General features: G+C 44.1%; 1 protein-coding gene and 1 long non-coding RNA gene across 2 annotated transcripts in view; one reads left to right on the top strand and one right to left on the bottom strand.

Annotated features, from left to right (window-relative positions):
• Positions 1 to 924: 924 nt before the first annotated feature.
• Positions 925 to 18,688, top strand: part of LOC145504771 (uncharacterized) — a 375,749-nt gene continuing 357,985 nt past the window's right edge. Inside the window, exon 1 of the long non-coding RNA XR_014052470.1 lies at positions 925 to 1,158. This is a non-coding gene — a long non-coding RNA (uncharacterized LOC145504771). The remainder of the gene's footprint in view (positions 1,159 to 18,688) is intronic.
• LOC145504750 (NBPF family member NBPF10-like) overlaps positions 4,499 to 18,688 on the bottom strand; it is a 190,939-nt gene continuing 176,749 nt past the window's right edge. Inside the window, exons 95-101 of the mRNA XM_081486057.1 lie at positions 18,349 to 18,400; positions 17,531 to 17,706; positions 16,472 to 16,523; positions 15,515 to 15,681; positions 11,778 to 12,005; positions 9,574 to 9,773; positions 4,499 to 5,635 (exon numbers count right to left, since the gene is read on the bottom strand). Of these exons, the coding sequence (XP_081342183.1) occupies positions 9,583 to 9,773; positions 11,778 to 12,005; positions 15,515 to 15,681; positions 16,472 to 16,523; positions 17,531 to 17,706; positions 18,349 to 18,400 (866 nt within the window). The 3' untranslated portion in view covers positions 4,499 to 5,635; positions 9,574 to 9,582. The remainder of the gene's footprint in view (positions 5,636 to 9,573; positions 9,774 to 11,777; positions 12,006 to 15,514; positions 15,682 to 16,471; positions 16,524 to 17,530; positions 17,707 to 18,348; positions 18,401 to 18,688) is intronic.

Here is an 18,688-nt window from a genome sequence, read left to right as displayed (position 1 = left end):
TGAATTGAACTACTTCACGGTGTTTGCAAGTTTGAATTCATATTAGCACACAGGGGTAAAAAAGAAATAAAGGAATCGGTGACCACAGAGGATTCTTGGGGAAATGCTCATTAAGCTGCAGTTTTCTTTACAGAAGCTACCACTAAGTAACTACATAGTATTTGGTCTTTAGGAGAAGTTTCTTTTCATGCAAGTATTCCAGTTAAATACTACATGATGATGGAATATCACCACTTAGTGCCACATAATCAGTTAATGGATTGAGAAGTCTTGAACTGAAAGGACTGGTAATACTATTTGAAGAAACACACAGAACTTGATGGGCCTCCTCCTCAGAGAGTGCACACCACTTCTGAAGAAGTCTTGCTAGGACTGCAAGTGTGAATCTCATCAGTCTCTGCATCTACAGGTCCAAACTAGGGACCACTAGACATATGGCTGTCAAATAGTTACAAAGGAGTAGGACGGAGGACCTGGATTTTAATTTATAATTCATGTGAGTGTAACCTTAAAAGTTGGAGACATGCACAATATTTTTCTATTAAACACAACTTGAAAACATTGGTAGAATTGTATTTCCTTTGTGTGTGCGCTCAGTCGCTCAGTCTTATCCAACTGTTTTGGGCCCATGGATCATATCTCGCCAGGCTCCTCTGTCCATGGGATGTCCCAGGCTAGAATACTGGAGTGGGTTGCCATTTTCTATTCCAGAGGATCTTCGTGACCCAGGGATTGAATCTGCGTTTCTTGTGTCTCCGGCATTGGTAGGCGAGTTCTTGGGAAGCCCCATATTTCCTTTAAAGTATATATAGCATTCTCAGCTATGTAGGAGATTATTTTTCCATTATTGTGTTCTTATACTTTTTAGTTGTCAATGTGGTTGCTAGAAAATTTTAAACTACGTGTGTGACTTGCATCTTTGTTACATTACAGCACTGCTCTATATTCTACCACCAAAAAGGAAGAATGAAGGAGAGAAACATTTATTAAAGTACCTAGTATACAATTTAGACTGTGGGAATGCTACAGAAAAACCAAGTCCGTTTCTTCAACAAATGAATGAGTTAAAGCGGAAATCAGGACAGCAATAGACCAAGAGAGATGGAGAGTGAGTGAGAGAGAGAGCAAGGAAGGGAGGAAGGAAAGAAGAAATTGAAGGTAAGCATACATGTAAGAGACTTAAATGCTTTATCTTAGTGATTATACTTTGTGGACTTTATTTGCCTCCAAAAAAGAATACTAACGTAGAAACAATAATGGAGGAGGGGGGCTTCCCTGGTTAAGAATTTGCCTAGCAGTGCGGAGGACACGGGTTTGATCCCTGGTCCAGGAAGATCCCACATGCTGTGGGGCAACGAAGCCCACAAGCCGCAACAACTGAGCACATGGGCAGCAACTCCTGAAGCCCAAGAAACCGGCAAACCACAACAAGAGAGTGGCTCCCCCTCTCCACAGCTAGACAAACCCTGCGCCACGCTATGAAGACCCAGGGCGGCCATAAAGAAAGAAAGAAATTAAAAAAAAAAAACCTATGTGATCAAATAAGCTGAAAAAATGCTGCATGGTAGACAATGGAACATTTGAATAGTCTTTCATGATATTAAAGATTTTGAATTAATTTATGATTATAATGCCGTGATGATATACTTTCAAAAAGAGTTCTCATTTAGGGGAAACACGCAGACATAATTATAGATGAAACATGATGTCTGAGATTTCCTTTTAAAAAGACAGGAAAAGGTAAGTGCATGGATTGTAGTAAGACAGTATAAGCTGGTAATTGTAGACCATGCTTGACAAAGATGGGAGGGTTCTGTTGTGTCTATTTTGTGTACTATTCAAATTTGAGATTTGAAAAAGAATGATAGGAGAACACAGGTCCACCTAGAATAATAGCAGCTGAATCTCTCAACATACAATTCCAAGGGCTAGGGACTAACAGAGAGAGTCAAGGACACCATTCAAAACCCTGCGCCAAACAACCAGGCACCAGAGAACACTGTGGACAGGACTTGGTTTGTATTCAGCTGGGTCTGGGAGGCACACAGCAGCGGAGGGATCAACAAACACCCTGCACATAGGGCAGAGCACGGCACGGAGGACTCCCGACAGAGCTCAGGTAAAATAACTCACAGAAAGAGCATGTGGATAAACTCAGGGGGATGTCTGAGACCTGGTTGGCTCTAGCTCTGGTGACTGGGGAATTGATAGGAAGGGGTTCAACAGTGCAGGGAACCAGAGGGTGACAATCTTGAGGAGGCACAATTACTGGGATCAGGTGTGAGACCAAGCTGAAGGGAGCATCCTTTGGACACTCGTGGTGATGAAAAAAGAATGGTGCAACTGGCAGAAATTAAAGGTCCTACTGGAAGAAACAGAATCCCCAAATCAAGAGACACACCATGCCTTTCCCCCAAGCCTTAACTCTGCTAGAGTAATTGCACAAGACAGACCTAGAACAAAGAAATCAGCTAAGCCACTCACAGCACTAATCCCTTCTGACCTGGAACAACTGTTTCTCATTCAGGTAACCTAGTCATGTGAAAATGAAAACTATAGAGCAGACATTTCTTCCAAGGTGACAGAAGAAAAAAGTGTAAAATGAGAGTCAAAAATTTCAGCAAATGAAAAGATTGCCTCAAAATCAATCAAAACACATTGGAAAATGTAAAATGGCATCCATATTTTGAACTGATCTGAACAAAGCATTCAAAGATACATACACATGGAAAAAACTTCAATATTTTATGTAAGAAACACAGAACGTGAGATACAAGTGCGCAGGAAAGAAGAAATGAGAAATTGGAACTGGCAGAGATTTAAAAAATTGAAGGTAAAGAAAATCCTTTGAAAAAAAAAGGCTAAATGACAAGGTACATAGAGAACATATTTATCGAAACGTATCAGGGACACTGCATGAAAAATGAAAGCATCAAACAGAATAGAAATGAACAAAAGATAGTGAGAAAGGATCAGAGAGAAAGTCATAGAGACCTAGGGGAAATAGACCTGGAACGGTCAGTTCTAAGACCTATCCTAGTAGAGCTGAGAGACTTTTTTTGAAAAAGAAAAATGGTCCTGAAGCTCCAGACCACCCTTTGCCCTCAGTGAAGAAAAATCAATTTACATTCTGCATCTCAGCAGAACTTATAAAGTAAACATTATTTTTTTAAAAAAGTCAATAGAACTCATTGTGGACAAGTTCTTTATATTTAGCCAAGCTGTCTGTGCTGTATTAAAGCAACAGAAAACAAGTATTAAACATATCAAACTTAAGGAATCCTCAGTCCATCATGAGAAATCTTTAAAGACAAACTCTGCTCATCAAGAATTGACAGGAAACTATGGGTTTTGTACATCTGGTCATCACTGAATATATGTGATTGTAGATTTAAGCCACTGTGTCGTGGGCCCTGCCCTGGGGGCAGCCTAGGTACACCCTCAAACTTCTGCAGGGAGGCTGCTAGTACTCCCAGAGTGGGACAGCCATCTTGTGCCACCAGGGGGTCGAAAGGACCCAGTGGGCCCCTCCTCCAGCTCCTACCTCTATCCTACCAATTAGCACATTAAAAAAAAAAAAAGCTAGGAAAAATACAGTATATAAAGGGTAAGACAGAAGGAAAAAGCAGAACAATGTCCTTGATCTTCACAGTAGTAAAAAGTTGATGTTGATAGATAACATTTAAAATGTTTTAAATATTAGAAATGAGACAAAATACTAAAGGACTAACGTGTCAGAAATTTTAGTGCACTAACTAGCTACCAGGCCTTCCAAATCCCAAGCAAAACACACAGACACAAACAAATATGCATACACAAATAAAATAAAATAACAGAGAAAGAAACACAGAAGATACAATCTACTACAAATGGTAAACATAGATTAAAAGATGCGAGAGGTGTTTAAGATACAAAACTGAATAGGGAGAAACAGAGGGGCTTCCCTGGTAGTAGCTCAGCTGGTAAAGAATCTGCCTGCGATTCAGAAGACCCCGGATCGATTCCTGGTTTTGTAGGATTCCCTGGAGAAAGGACAGGATACCCACTCCAGTAGTCTTGGGCTTTCCTGGTGGAATCTGCCTGAAATGGTGGACACCTGGGTTCGATCCCTGGGTTGGAAAGATCCCCTGAAGTAGGGCATGGCAACCCACTCCAGTATTCTTGCCTGGAGAATCCCCATAGACACAGGAACCTGGCGGGCTACAGTCCGTGGGGTTGCAAAGAGTCGCACACAACTGAGTAACTAAGCACAGCACGGCACATGAGAAACAAGAGTATTTATATGAATAAAATCAATCATGTTAATAGTGGACTGTGGATGGGAGAGGGGTGGGAAGGAGGTTCAAGAAGGAGGGGACATATTTATACTTATGTTTGATTCCCATTGTTGTATGGCAGAAACCAACGCAACATTCTAAAGCAGTTAGCCTCCAATTAAGAATACATTTAAGAAAATAATGGATTATAACACTGAATTTTAAAAAAGCATGAGCTTAAGTTGAAACTCAAAAATATTTTTAATAATATGTTAGGGGTAGGGATTGTCTTTTCCATAGCACAATGCTGGCTATACCACAGATATGAAATTGACACACATCAGGGACCAATAAAGGATGGTAAACTTTTTACAGAAGGAGCACCATAGAATACGATATTCATACACTCTCAAAAGCCCACTAATCAAATTACTCATTACAGACACAAAATCTGCCTTTTCAATGAACAGATCTTATCAGCCTCTGCATAACAGTGTTCAATGTTAAAATAATAATCGTGGAGACAGGTAAAGTGGACACTCTTAACCTCCAAACAGGCTGCGCTAGGAAGCACACAGCATGTGCTAGATGTGTTCTTGGCAAAAAGGGTTTACCTGAATTTAATCATGAGGAAATGATCAGACAACTGCAAAAGGTAGACCTTTGAGTAGACAACTGACCAATCCTCTGCAAACAAGTCAATGTCACGACCATCAAGGACAACTACAAAAAGGTGAGGAGATGTTTGAGGTTCCAAAGGACTAAAGAAATACAGGAACACAATCTTTTTAGTCCTTTGGAACCTACAACATCTCATCTCCTTTTTGTGGTTGTCTTTTTGGGGCAAACATCGACTGTTTGAAAAAAGACAGGCCAGTTGTCTGGTTCAAAGTCTAAATTCTGCAGTTATCTGGTATCTACCTCAATATTAAACACAGGATAAACACTTGAAGCAAGAACAATGTATAGTAAATGCTGTCTGCTTTGAGCACAGTCCATCCGGTGGCAAAGAATGACCGGGTTGATATGTTGTCTTCTTCTAATTGTTCCCATGCTGGTGTGTGGAGGATGAATATTTAGAAGAGCAAGAGTTAAGGTCTTTCCAAACTGTGTGTCCATCAAAGCATCGATCACCTTACTGAGGATTACATGCGGAGGCTGATGACTGGGATTACTCCCATCAATTCTGTCCCTTGGAGTGTGGAGAGTGGTCGTTGGTTGGGACGTTCGTTCTCAGGAAAGGATCCCTCTGGCGTTGCTGAGGTTGAAATTGAGTTGCTGTGGTTGAGTTTTTTTTTCATCAAATGGAAAAGGTACATATTATAGTGTGGTTTCTCAAATTGACGATATCTTTTCTTAGTTCCTAACGTAATTGGTATCTGTGAAAGACAGACAGAGAGAAGAAATGTGAGTCTTTGTTAGACCCTGCTGAGCCTGGAGGGATGGCAACATGGTGACTGGGGCCAGGGGCAGACAGAGCTCCTGTTGACAGGACGAGCTGAAGGGAGAGCCACAGGCTGGCTGGAGAGGAAAGTGAGGTCCATGATTTCGAAGGAATACCTCCCTAAACTTTCACCTAGCCTGTGGTGCAGCATCTAAGGACCCTTGTCCTCACCCCACCTGTGCTTGGGGATATCTCAGCTCAGAGCTTCTTCAGAGCCTCATCTGGATCCCTACCACTCAATACTCAACGGTCATTTCACTCTTGAATCCCCTTCATCTGTATGCTTTCCCACACGTTCAGGGATGGATGTGCTGAGCATCCCTCAAACACAATTAGAAACAGACTGCTATGGGAGCAGAGGATCCTCAATTGAGAAAGACACCCTCTTCTTACCTCTGCAGCCCCGCCTTCTGAGGAGGAGAAGCAGGCTACCGGAGAGTCCTGGAATGTGAGCACCAATAGGGACCTCAGAATGTATCCAAGTCCAGTTTCATAATTTACAGAGGAGGAGCTAGGTTTTCAAGGGTCTAAGGACTATCCAAAACCACATGACTTGTTACTGACAACCCAGGCCACAGGCCCTTCCTATATATTTGCGGGAAGGGAGAGGAGAAGGGGAAAAGCTCCAATCTGGAGGAGTCAACAGTTAATAGAGGCTGTTTGGTCATCCTCCTGGGCAGGAATAAGGCTTTCCAGGGAAATCCAGCTCCAAAGAGACTGAGGAATGAATGGAAAGGAATGACTGAGGAATGAATGAATGGAAAGGGGAAACTCAAAATAAAATTAGCGAAAAGAGAGCAGGGAGTGTCACTGTGTCTCAACCCATTTGCATCCCATGGACACCAAAATGCTATGGAGGTGATTTCATGCTGGATCTTCCTTAAGGCATTTCTAGGAATATCCTTGACATCTACACAAATAAAACTCTGAAGTGAAAGAGGGTTCAGTTTAGTTATCCTAAATTCTCATCAACTTTTCCTCAAACTTTTCTCAAAGAAAGAGTCTCTACTAGTATTTTATGCTGGTGTATAGAAAAACATCCAGGAAAACATCTACTTCTGCTTTATCGACTAGGCCAAAGCCTTTGACTGTGTGGATCACAACAAACTATGGAAAATTCGTAAAGAGATGAGAATACCAGACCACGTTACCTGCCTCCTGAGAAACCCGTATGCAGGTCAAGAAGCATCACTAGAACGGGACATGGAACATGGACTGATTCCAAACTGAGAAAGGAGTATGTCAAGGCTGTATATTGTCACCTTGATTATTTAACTTATACCCAGAGTGCACCATGCGAAATGCTGGGCTGGATGAAGCACAGCTGGAATCAAGACTGCCGCGAGAAATATCAATAACCTGAGATATGCAGATGACACCACCCTTTTAGCGGAGAGCGAAGAGGAACTACAGAGCCTCTTGATGAAAGTGAGTGAAGAGTGAAAAGGGTGGCTTAAAACTATGCATTCAAGAAAAAGAAGATCATGGCATCTGGTCCCATCACTTCATGGCAAAGACATGGGGAAACAATGGAAACAGAGACAGATGTAATTTTCTTGGGCTCCAAAATCACGGCAGATGGTGACTGCAGCCACGAAATTAAAAGACGCTTACTCCTTGGTAGAAAAGTTATGAGAAACTGAGACAGCATATTAAAAAGCAGAGACATGACTTTGCCAACAAAGGTCCATCTAGCCAAAGCTACGGTTTTTCCAGTAGTCATGTATGGATGCGAGAGTTGGACCATAAAGAAAGCTGAGTGCTGAAGAATTAATGCTTTTCAACTATGGTGTTGGAGAAGACTCTTGAGAGTCCCTTGGACTGTAAGCAGATCCAACCAGTCCATCCTAAAGGAGATCAGTCCTGAATATTCATTGGAAGGACTGATGCGGATGCCGAAGCTTCAATACTTTGGCCACCTGATGTGAAGAGTTGACTCCTTAGAAAAGACCCTGATGCTGGGAAAGACTGAAGGCAGGAGGAGAACGGGACAAGAGAGGAAGAGATGGTTGGATGGCATCATCGACTCCATGGACACGAATGTGAGCAAGTTCTGGGTGTTGGTGATGAACAGTGAAGCCTGGCATGCTGCAGTCCATGGGGTGGCAAAGATTTGGACAGAACTGAGCAACTTAACTGAACTGACAGAAGGGCATGTCAAAGGATCAATATAGCAGGATAAGGCCTAATATTCATTATGGGGCTTTTGCATAAAGGATAGATTCCATGAAAAATAACTTGTCGAATCTGCTGTTCTGAGCCAGTTAGTAGTCTGTGAAACAAGTTTAGTGAATAGCTAACTGCATGTGGCATTTTAACAGTAGAAAAGGAAACACTAAATTTTATTCTTGTGGCAAGGTGGGGGTTGATTTTATACTTTGGGGTCTATGTAATGTTTTTTTCTTTGTTTTATTGTATCTTTTACTATAAAAATTGTGAGAAACTTGAATCCAAACAGAGAGATTATATATCTAACTTAACTATCTACGTCTCTTTTTTTCTCTTTTCTCTTCTCCAGGCTCTACAAAACAGTTCTGTTGAGAGAAAAATGCAAATTCCCTTACTTGTTACTATTCAGCTTTTTGAGGAAGCAGCCACTCATAGGCCACTGCCATATTGGTTCCTTATATCCTATCAGATCCACAGTCCTTCTAATCCTTGAGGCATATTAGCAGAGCTTTGATATCCAAAGCTCATCCCCAGAACTTTAAAATCAGAATTTCAATGGATTGGGTGTAGGCATCCATGTTACCTCAAAACTCAACCCGTTTTCATTTTACAACAGCATGATTTAGAACTACACACTAGACCACCTACACTATTTCACACCAGTCTTTTTATTTTCTCCTTCTAATCCAACATGGACTTCTCTCCACTGGCCCTAAAGATGTTTTGGTCTTTCTCTGTTACTCGCATATAAATAACTGGCTTTCTCAATTGCATTGTCTGAAGCAATGATTATCTTTATTCGCATGTATCTCCCTGGGTCTTCATAAACGTGGCCCAAAGTTAATTCAGTACAATGCTGTCCTACATTCCCTGGCCTCAGATTTCAACTCAGCTCATTTTTCTGGGCTTTTACTAATATGGAGAAGGAATCATGTGAGTAAACTGGAGAGGTCTGAATACCTGTCCATCTCATGCCCTATGTATTTTGAAAACCTGGCTTCTGTATCTCCTTTCCCCCAAAGTCCCTTTAGGGAGCCATTTACTGTCCTCCACCTAATGCCAGCTCCAGGGAGTTCCTGCAAGTCCCCTGCACATTAGCAAAGTTCTGCCTATCAGAGGCTGTGGGGAGTCATGACTCAGGTGAGTGCAGCACTCCTACCTATGACCCAGGGTCTTATCTTATTTTAGTAATGAAGGCCTTTTCCTTCAGTTCCAGTGTTTCTTATTCAGGTGCAAAAGCTGAGGGTTAAGGGCTGTCCTAGCTACTTTCCTCCAGAAGCCAACTCACATGCGAGTGATTCCTTAAGACACGATCCTGAAAGAAAGAGGCAGTGGACTTGGAGGCAGGGGCAGGGAAAGTAAGGTGAAGAAACCAAGAATGTGTGTGATTTAAGGCCAATGTTTTCAGTGGCTTAAATGCTGCTATTCTGATGAGGAGGACCACGGATCTGGGCTTCCTTGTGGCTAATAGGAAAGGTCAGAGGGAATATGAGGATGGCAGCAGTGGGAAAACAGTAGAGGTCCGAGTGGAAAGAGGAGATTGAGATGGAAGGGCACTGCAGGGTGGCAGCCCCCATGGAAAAGAGAGGAAAGACCACACAGAGGTAGTGTCAGCTGTTGAGTGAACAAATGAGGAAGAGAACAATTAGTGGGAGATTTAGCCACAACAGATAATGAGCATAAGGTAGAAGTACATGGAATTACCATTGTTCCCTAAGCTTGAAGGCCAGGGAATCTGCATGCCAGTCTCCACTTGCCAAACAGCAGTTTTCTTTTGATAATCTTCTCCTTCAGGACACTTAAGCACTTCATCTTGCTACACACTGGATGCACGTGTGCGCCTGCTGCGGCGCCCTCACCTTCCAGCTTGGGAGGGTTCTTCATTCTGATGGAAGCATCCAGCTCTGAAGATAAAACCACAACCAACAGGATCCATTGTTAATCATGATTTACGAAGACTTACTCCTTCACCCAAGGAGGACATCAGGTACAGAAAGTGTCCAGGAACAAGAAAGGCCATCTGAAAGCCCATGGGTAGGTGAAGACAATGGGGATAGTTTTATATTTTCTTTTTTGCTGATCTTCCTTATACTACCCAGGATTGTTAAGTGTGCCACAGGGCAAACATGCTTCCGGATGCCAAAAATGAGCCAAGAAGAATAAAACGGATGACAACAGAAATTCCTAGGTAGAAAAGACAAAGGCAAGAAACTCCTACAGGATGCAGTTTGTACTGTTGGCTGGGAAGAGATGAAGCAAAGTCAAAATTGAAGGAAAACCTCATGAGAGAAAAGAAGTGGGGAAGTGTAAATTGGAAGGATTTTTAATGTGCATGAATATAGACTTCATATATATGTAAACACACTACATATGATATGTATATATAATTTAAATAAGACATAGACGATATGATAAAAATGGAAGAAGACTCACAAGTGAGTGTGTTTGTGATGGAATAAATGAGTGAAGGATTGGAGCTATTGAATGGGTCATTCTATTGGCTTCCTGATAAGTTGAACTTGGAAAACAAAATAGAAAAATAAGAAGAAGGAGCAAGAAGCTCTGTTTGGTGACAGGAACTAGGAGATATGAGCAGTGGGTGGGAGCCACAGTGTGGAGGGGTGTGAAAGTAAAGGGCATTAAAACTACCCTTTGCTGCAAAATCTGCTGTGAAGCCTGGGTTTATGCTCAGGACTCCGTGGGAGGTGAGCAGGAAACAGAGTGACCGAGCCAGTGAGGTTCAGTCTTGGCTGAGAATGTGGGAGGCCAAGCACAAGAAAAGGAGACACGAGAGGGAAGAGAAGACAAGAAACACCGCAAGACCTAGTGGCTCTTGTCAGGCTCTGCATCCCGGCCCTCCCTGGGCACTTTCCTTGAGACTCTCCATGCTGCCACAAGGCGTCTCCTTCTTATCTCACCTCTACCTGAGGACATGGGTCTCTCCTTATTCCTCAGATGAGGCCACAGCCTGAGGGATGAGCACCAGGTCGAGTCAGGGTCCAGGGGACGATGTGGAGAGCAATGGAGGGTAAGGATGAATACGTCCCAGATGAAATGGATGTGAGGGTCTGAAAGCTCTTTTAAGGAAATTTGAACAGATGTGGACCCAGAGGAGAGGAAAACTAGGAGACGGACATGGAGATGAGTGGAGAGAAGGACTTAAATGGAGTATCGTAAAAGGGACAGGTGGGTGCACTTCAGAAATGAGGGTAGCCCTTTATTCTAAAATGAAGGTACAATGAGGAAAATCAATTGGATATGAAAAGCAAACATGGGACTGAGTTGCAGGGCCAGTGTTTACACTCCTACTGAATGTTGCTAATACACTGTTACTGAGAGCACCCAACAGGAGTAAATCGCCTTGATGACACATGTTGAACGAAGAGGAAAACATTGCCAAGCTACCTTTCTGAGAAAGCAAGGGAAGATGGGGTCTAGAGAAAGGGTAGACCATAAAGCCTATGCTACCATAGAGGAAACAACCATTGTGCAATGATTTTGTAAGTGTTAAAGCACCAGAAAGACACAACGCTTAGATATTCTATATTCATAGTGGTTATCAAACAAATTTTAGTGAATCAGACACTCTGGACATTATGTTGTTTACAATTCCCAACAATCATGCAAAGGAGAGAATTTTTCAAGTGTTCAGATGAGGGACGAGAGAGGTAAATACCTAGGAAGATAAACAACGTGGCTCAGTTAAACAAGCAGGAATATGCAGAACCAGGGCCTGAGGCTGAGCTGCTCCTGAGGCCCAGGTTCTTGCTCACCTCATTCTGGTAGAGGGTCACAGGTTTCAACTGGGCCGACAGCGGGCATGGGAGAGGCCCTCTGCCTCCTTCACCCACAGCTGTGTGAGGACCAGTACATGGACCAGAGCTTTCGAATCCCCTTTTCTTTCTTACCCAGAAAGAGTGGTCCTTGGTTTCCAGAATCAGGGTTGGTGGGAAAGCCCTGGGTGGTGGAAGAAAGACCAAGCATGGCTTTGCTGTCACCACAGTCAAAGTGCTGGTCCAGCTGCCGCTGCAGACAATTGGTCACGTGGGTGCTTTCCTGAAGCTGTGCTTGTGGAGTTTGCACCTCTGACCCTGGGAAACTCACAGGCCCCTGGTGACAGTCCACCCAGGGGTCACCTGAAAAGAAAGGAGGGTTCAGGACCAGTGGAAGCTTTTCCTTGCTAAGTCCTCTCTGGACACCCATTTCTACCGTCCTTGCCCATGAGTGAAACCACCCAGAAACCCAGACAACAAAGGCAGACATCGATGTGAAGAAGATGCCATATTTCTGGCTGTGACTGGGGTGGTGAGAAGGCAGGTGCCAGGCTGCAATTTCTTGAAATGAGAAATCAGACACTTGAGTCTAGAGGGTTTGGGTGACACAGGAGGTCAAGCCTCGTATTCTGTTCTTAGCCTCAGTCTTGTAACCTAGAGAAAAGGATCTAGACAAGCCTCTAGGCATGGGGGGAGAAAGAGTTGTTGATATCTGCCCACAGGAATAAAAGAACAGGGAGAGACATATGGCCTGAAGGCTTCAGGTACTACTAGAATTTGAGCTGAAAGATACGAGTACACGCCAGACCCTTTTGAACTTCCTTGCTTGAAATTTTTGCCTATGCTTTCACTCAACCATACATGTATATATAGAAGAAAATCTATTCCACATGGAGCAGACTGGGGGGTGCATGGTATTAGCAGCTAGGACTAGTGGAGAAGAGGTCTGAGACCCTCTTGGAAACACGCCTGTGTCTCTTTAGAGAGAGACACAATGTATACTCCTTCAATACACGTTCCTCCACTGGTGCCTGGACAGTGCTCCTAATGAAATCTGTTTCTATTTCTACTGTGAAATGAGGACATAGTCTCAGAACGTGGGCTAACCAAAGATATCAAGTACCCTCCTCAGGTCCAGGTCAGGCTCATGTGAGGTCACAGCCGCCAGGGCCTGCTCTACATTGCTGTGGGGCTCTCCTCTCACCTCCTGCTGATGCATCTGCACCCTCAACAAGGTTTGTTTAACTGTCTCTCATGGATCTCTTATCTCTTAGTCTTCCAGACAGCATCTGTGCCTGACTCTCCTCAAAGATTCATCCAACCTCCTTCTAACTGTTTTCTCTGATTCAGTCCTCTCCACGCTCTCAAAGGTCACCTGTCTTATCACCCCCCAATCCTGTTTTATCACATGTTCCTCGGTTGATGGAAATTCATCCTCCCTTCTCTGCTCCACAGATCTAACCTCCTCACTCGCCTTTCCAGTGCTCCTGTCTTCTAGTCCCTCTTTCTTCTGCAACATCACTGCCCACAACTCCCTCTTCAAATCCTCCCAGGACTCAGGCTGGCCCCTTTCTGACCCCAGCCCTGCACCAGGAGCCTCTGCGAGCTTCCGGGGCTTTTTCCAAAAGCACTTCTCTCAGTCTGGTGTGCCCTTCATATTTCCATCAGGCCAAGTTCATTAATCATTCATCCTCCTATTTTAGGACACTTGATCAGATTTTAGGATAATTCATATTGGGTAAAGGGTAAATCCTCGTATAAAATTTGGTGTTTGAAAGAACTGTCAAAACTACATATCCCCTCATTCTCCAATGTTATTTTGAATCAATGTCTAGGATTGTTTTTAATTATCGTTGTGTAACTTCATCATCTAATTTTCTTTGTCTTTTCTTGAGAATGGGTTTTATTAGACCTATGCTTTGAGTATTCTTTCCACTGACAGAATATAAAATAACCGAACATTTTATCCAACATCAACAATTCTGCCCAATATTGCTAGTGTGGGGAAAGTCCTCCAATAGAAGATCAAGTTGTAATTTAAAAATCAGGTGTTTGTGTTGTTTCTGCAGGGTTTCTCCTTGTACAGAGAGGATGGGGTAGACCTGACTACTTGTACCCACATGGCTGCATAACAGCTATCCACACTGGACTCAGGTTATCATGAAACTCAAGACACAGGATGGATCCCTGTATAGTTTAGATATTCCATTCATCCATCTCAATCCATCTGTGGGGATTTGGCCTTTCCCGGCCCACTGTGTACAATGGACTCGCAGGACTGGGCCGTATCACTGACATCTCACTTCTGAGACACATGTCTGAGCCTCACTCATCCCCTTCACAGGAACCCACACCCGGCTGTCAGTGTTTCTGAGATAGAGCTCCACAGTTTTTTAATGGCTTCAGCACAGCCAAATTCAAGGTGTCCCTGGACCCATCGTGACAGCAGGTGACCTGGGGGCAGGAGGTGGGGACAGGTGTGGACTCTCACCCTGGCTGATTCTCCAGAGAGCCCTGTGGAGCTGTGGCTCCGCCTGGAGGGGCTGGAGGAGCCGCTGGCTCTGCTCTCAGGACAGAGTGCACAGAGGGATAGGGAGCTGGCAGGTCTGAGTGAGGGACCACAGGGGTTCTCTGCAGCCCTCTGGCAACTTTATGTTGAAGATTAACATAGCTGCAAATCATTTGGTCGGGGCAAAGAGGAAAAGGTGAGCAACATCCTCTCTTAGTCACGGATGGTCCAACTACTGAGAGGAGAGGACACAGCCTGAGCCAGGGAGTCAGGCCCAGGAGAGGTCAGTGTCCCACCCGCCAGTGGCCAGGAGTCTGGGGCAAGTGAAGGGACCTTGCTGATCCTCAGCGCCCTCGGCTCCGCTATGAGACATCACAGGCACCTGAGAGGGTGCCTGGGAGGGCTGAATGGGGTGTAGTGCGCTTGGAGCTCACTTAGTAAGGAGCATGGCAGGCAACAGGGGCACAATAACTGTGTGTTCCCTTTCGGGTTTGCGAACTACTGTGATCCTGAGAAAGCCTTTGCTTCTCTGCTCCTCAGGGAAGAATGAGAAATAAGAAATCAAGATGATCTTATGAATCAAAGTCCTAACAATAAAAATACTTCTCCTAAAGAAAAAGTCAAAAATTAGCTCAAGAAGGATTTCATACTAGGTTTTCATTTCCATACCCTACGAACTGCTACCCAAGGGGACCTGGCTCATAAATTAGCTCAATACCCCTATCAGATACACAGGTTATGGATAGTTTCCATGCGGTTATGCCACTGAGATTGCATAAAACATTGAAACTATAACCCGCACGTGGAAGACTCCTTTTGGCTGCACAAAGGATGAAACACAAGGGTGTCTCTAGAGGATGGAACAACAGAGACAGATACTTGGCTTCATGGAAATGACAGGGCATAGGCAGATTTGATGTTCAGGAGCTAGTATCTAAATGCTTTAGAGGGAGGTTGGCAGTCCAGGGGTAAGAATCTAGAGCTGGGGAACAATAGAACATGCTACAAATATGGAGCAGATTGCAATCATGAATGAAAAGCCAGAGAACTTGCCAGAAACTTCAAGAAATAAAATTCGCAACAAAATGTCATGACTATAAGGATTCTTATCTTGATCAAAAGAGCTCTGTTACACAAATTCCTGCAGGTGAGACAGTGGTAGCTGAGATTCTGCCCTGATCCCTCCACTTGCCCTCTCTGGTCTGACGTGATACCAGAAGCCTGTGCTGATGAGATAAGTTCAGGTGACAGAGGGCAGCCTGGGGCAAGAAGAATGCAAAGGCTCGAGATGCCTTTTAAAAATTGAAACTGAGAACACAGTTCTAATCAACCTGAGCCTAGGAACCTGTCTGGGAGTACTCACCGTTTACACCTAGATCCAAGAAATCTTCTCTTGTCTCTGTTGGGAAGGAGGCACTTCTATAAGGATGACAGGAACCTGTCAGATGATGGCCACTAGAAGCAGCCAGATAACATTCATCCAGTGAGTCCGGCTGGACTTCATTCTCTTCTACCACGAGCTGATCCATACTGAGATTTGAGGGGTTGGGAGAGCAGATGGTTAAACAAGAGGGATTAGTCAACCTAGAGCCACAGCTGGTTTTGGTGGGAGGGTTAAGGGAGAGGTTGCAGAAAACAAATGGGGAGTCCCCTTAAAGGAGGTATAACAATCCCCCCCACCCACAACTCCCATCTGGGGTCTGAAGGCGCTTGCAAAGGGAAAGGGAGAGAGAGTGAGGGAGAGTGAGCATGAGATGCTCTGAGCACAGAGAAGAAATGAGCTCAGGAGGAAAATGAGCCACCCCAGGACACACAGTCATGTCACACACGTCCTCAGAACATAAAGGTGACTTCAAATACACCATAAGTTTTGTTGAAATTTACATGCTGCATCCAAATGAATACCAGCTCTGGCATCATAATGGACTCCTGGAAATCTTGTCTCCAAGACCAGTATTTTTAATACTGCAATGTGACATGAATTTTTTTTTCCTAGATACTACCTTGCCATGAAATACCTGCCAAGGTCATAACACTAAAGACAGAGGCAGATAAGTATCGCATGCTGGTTTTCATAAGAAGGAGAGAACAGAGGAGTCCAAGAAATCCTGTGGCTGATCAGTAGCCCTGCTTCAACTGATTGCAAGTTACTATCATTGAGAGGGATTCATGAAGGGTGAAAACAGACAACCTTGTTCCAGGGACAATTTGTGGTTGTCTGAATGGAAGAAATAGGCATGTTCAGCGCTTTCTGATTCCCCTGCATGTGAGATGACCAAATGTCACCACTGATGTCAGACCCATGTTTCTCCATAGTTACCTAGAACAGATGATGTCTTGATCTTCCTTGTCCTCCAGATCAGCAAGATTTTCTGTGGATAAATTCAGACAAGTTGAGAAACACTTAGCAGATCTCATTGTGTAAATTAATAATCCACTGTCCAATACTGCCATGGGGACGACAATATCAGCACTGCGATGACAGGCTATTTAAGGAGGATATGCCAGATGCCTCCAGTTGGATCTCTCAGACTCTCCTTGGCTTGCTTTTCAGAGCCATCAGGCCAGATCTCCCTTCCCTGGTAGATTCTCACCACAGTATCCTCTTCCAAGTCTGAGTAAAAAGTTCAAGATTCATCTTCCCCACAGAGTCTGGGGAATAGCCCACAGCAATCGAGCAGAATATTGTCATACTCAGGCCTTTCTCATCATAAGCTGACTACTTTAGCAGAACGATGAGTGGAATGAACAAAACCTAGAATCACATGAATCCTAGTTGTTACACGGAACCTTCAGTCATTCATGGGGTGGGAAAATGCCAGGGCTCTGCCGTGCTTTCCAGAAACATACAAGCAAGGTGATGGGAGGGCTCTTTGCATCCTGGGGTCCAGATGCTTGGTTTGCTAAGACAAGCAATTTAGAGGAGACAGACACCGGGGATGACAGCAGTGACACCAGGGAAGCAACAAATCATTAAGGCTGTTAGCGCCTCTGGAAAGGCACAGAAATTCCAGGGACACTTGGGTATGGAGATGGGAGCATTGTGGGCAAGAAGAGACATTGCATTGGAATCAGGAAAAAACAGTCATCTCCGGACACCTGCACACATACAAGTGAGTGAGCGTGTCACACCAGCCTTGAGTCCATGACCTAACTTGGGGCCGGACCCGTAGGCTCCACCTGAATGAAGAAGACAGCATAGCTCCCAGACCCACCTGATGTCTGTACTTAAAACTCTACCACAGAGTCTCATCCAAATCACTGTCTACAGCGCTTCCAACAGGGATGACAAACCTCAGCACCCCAGAGGTGGGGAGTACAGAGCGTACAGAGTCTACCTGGGCATATAGGTGGAGTTCTATCACAAGAAAATACTCACTGCTTACATCCCGAGCGTAAGACACATCCACGTCCTCAGGTGAGAAGATGGCATTGCTCCGATAAGGCCAGAAGGAGTCTGACAGGTCAGGAAGAACTGAGTAAGTCAGGTAGTGTTCATCTAGAGAGTCCTGTGGGACTCCATTCTCTATCATCTGTGGCAGCTGTCTGTTGAACCTGGTGGGGAGGGACGGCAAAAGATTAAGCCAAGACTTATCAGAAACTGTACAGTCCTATCTGGTTTTGATGGAATGTTTGAGTGGTGAAGCCAAGGGTCTGATCCATGACAGGGAGAAAACTCTGTTTTGTGTGTGAGACACAGCGTGGTTTTACAGGGGCAGAAGAGAGAAAAAGCAGTAGGTGCTCAGTGGTCTGACCAAATAACAGGCTGATGAACAGACAGATTTCTCTGTGATGGTACAGTCACGCCTCACATACAGGGACACGGAGTAGTGGCTTTCACACTTCCACTTACATGGCATTGACATTACTATGACACACATGCCAGCATGCTAACACCAAACATATAGCAGATATGCATCTCACTCTAGAAACCACACCTGATAGAAAAATTGAGTGCAAAAAAATCACTCTGACTTAGTTCACCTGGGTCGACTGACTTGGGTTTGAAACTTGACCAGTAAATAAGAAATTGGAAACAATACAAGTACCACAGTGAAAGCAGAGAACATTATGAAAAAGAATAATAGTGGTGGGCAAAACTGACGACACAATATATTCAGCACTTGCTGTTTTTCCCCGGATCAGAGGTCTGCAGAGGTTATCACTGTACAGGAGCCCACAGATATTCAAAATTACCTCGGGGCCACAACCGCTGCTCCTTTCAGGTCATCGTGACCATTCTGGTTTTCTGCAAAGAAATTAACAGAAGAGTTATGTCAGGCAAATGCCTTTCCAAAACGCCCAATCCTGTGCCTATCTTCAGAATGTGGTAACAGGCTATTGAGACAGAAATAATCCAGGAGGCCCTAGAATGAGCCTCAGAAGAAGGCACTGGGTTTCCTTCTTGAGCCATTGGACAAATTTCCTTGAGATGATATGTCATCAGCAGAGTATCCTGATGCCGAGTCTGTGCAAACAGCTAAATATATCCTTTTCCCCACAGTTCCTGGGGAACAACTTAATTATATCCTCAGCC

Source organism: Giraffa tippelskirchi, chromosome 5 (genome assembly GCF_054371585.1).
Source record: "Giraffa tippelskirchi isolate mGirTip1 chromosome 5, T2T-mGirTip1v1.2.pri, whole genome shotgun sequence".
In the NCBI taxonomy this organism is placed as follows: domain Eukaryota; kingdom Metazoa; phylum Chordata; class Mammalia; order Artiodactyla; family Giraffidae; genus Giraffa; species Giraffa tippelskirchi.
Note: the sequence above shows the minus strand (reverse complement) of the source record. Positions and strands in the feature narration are given on the sequence as shown.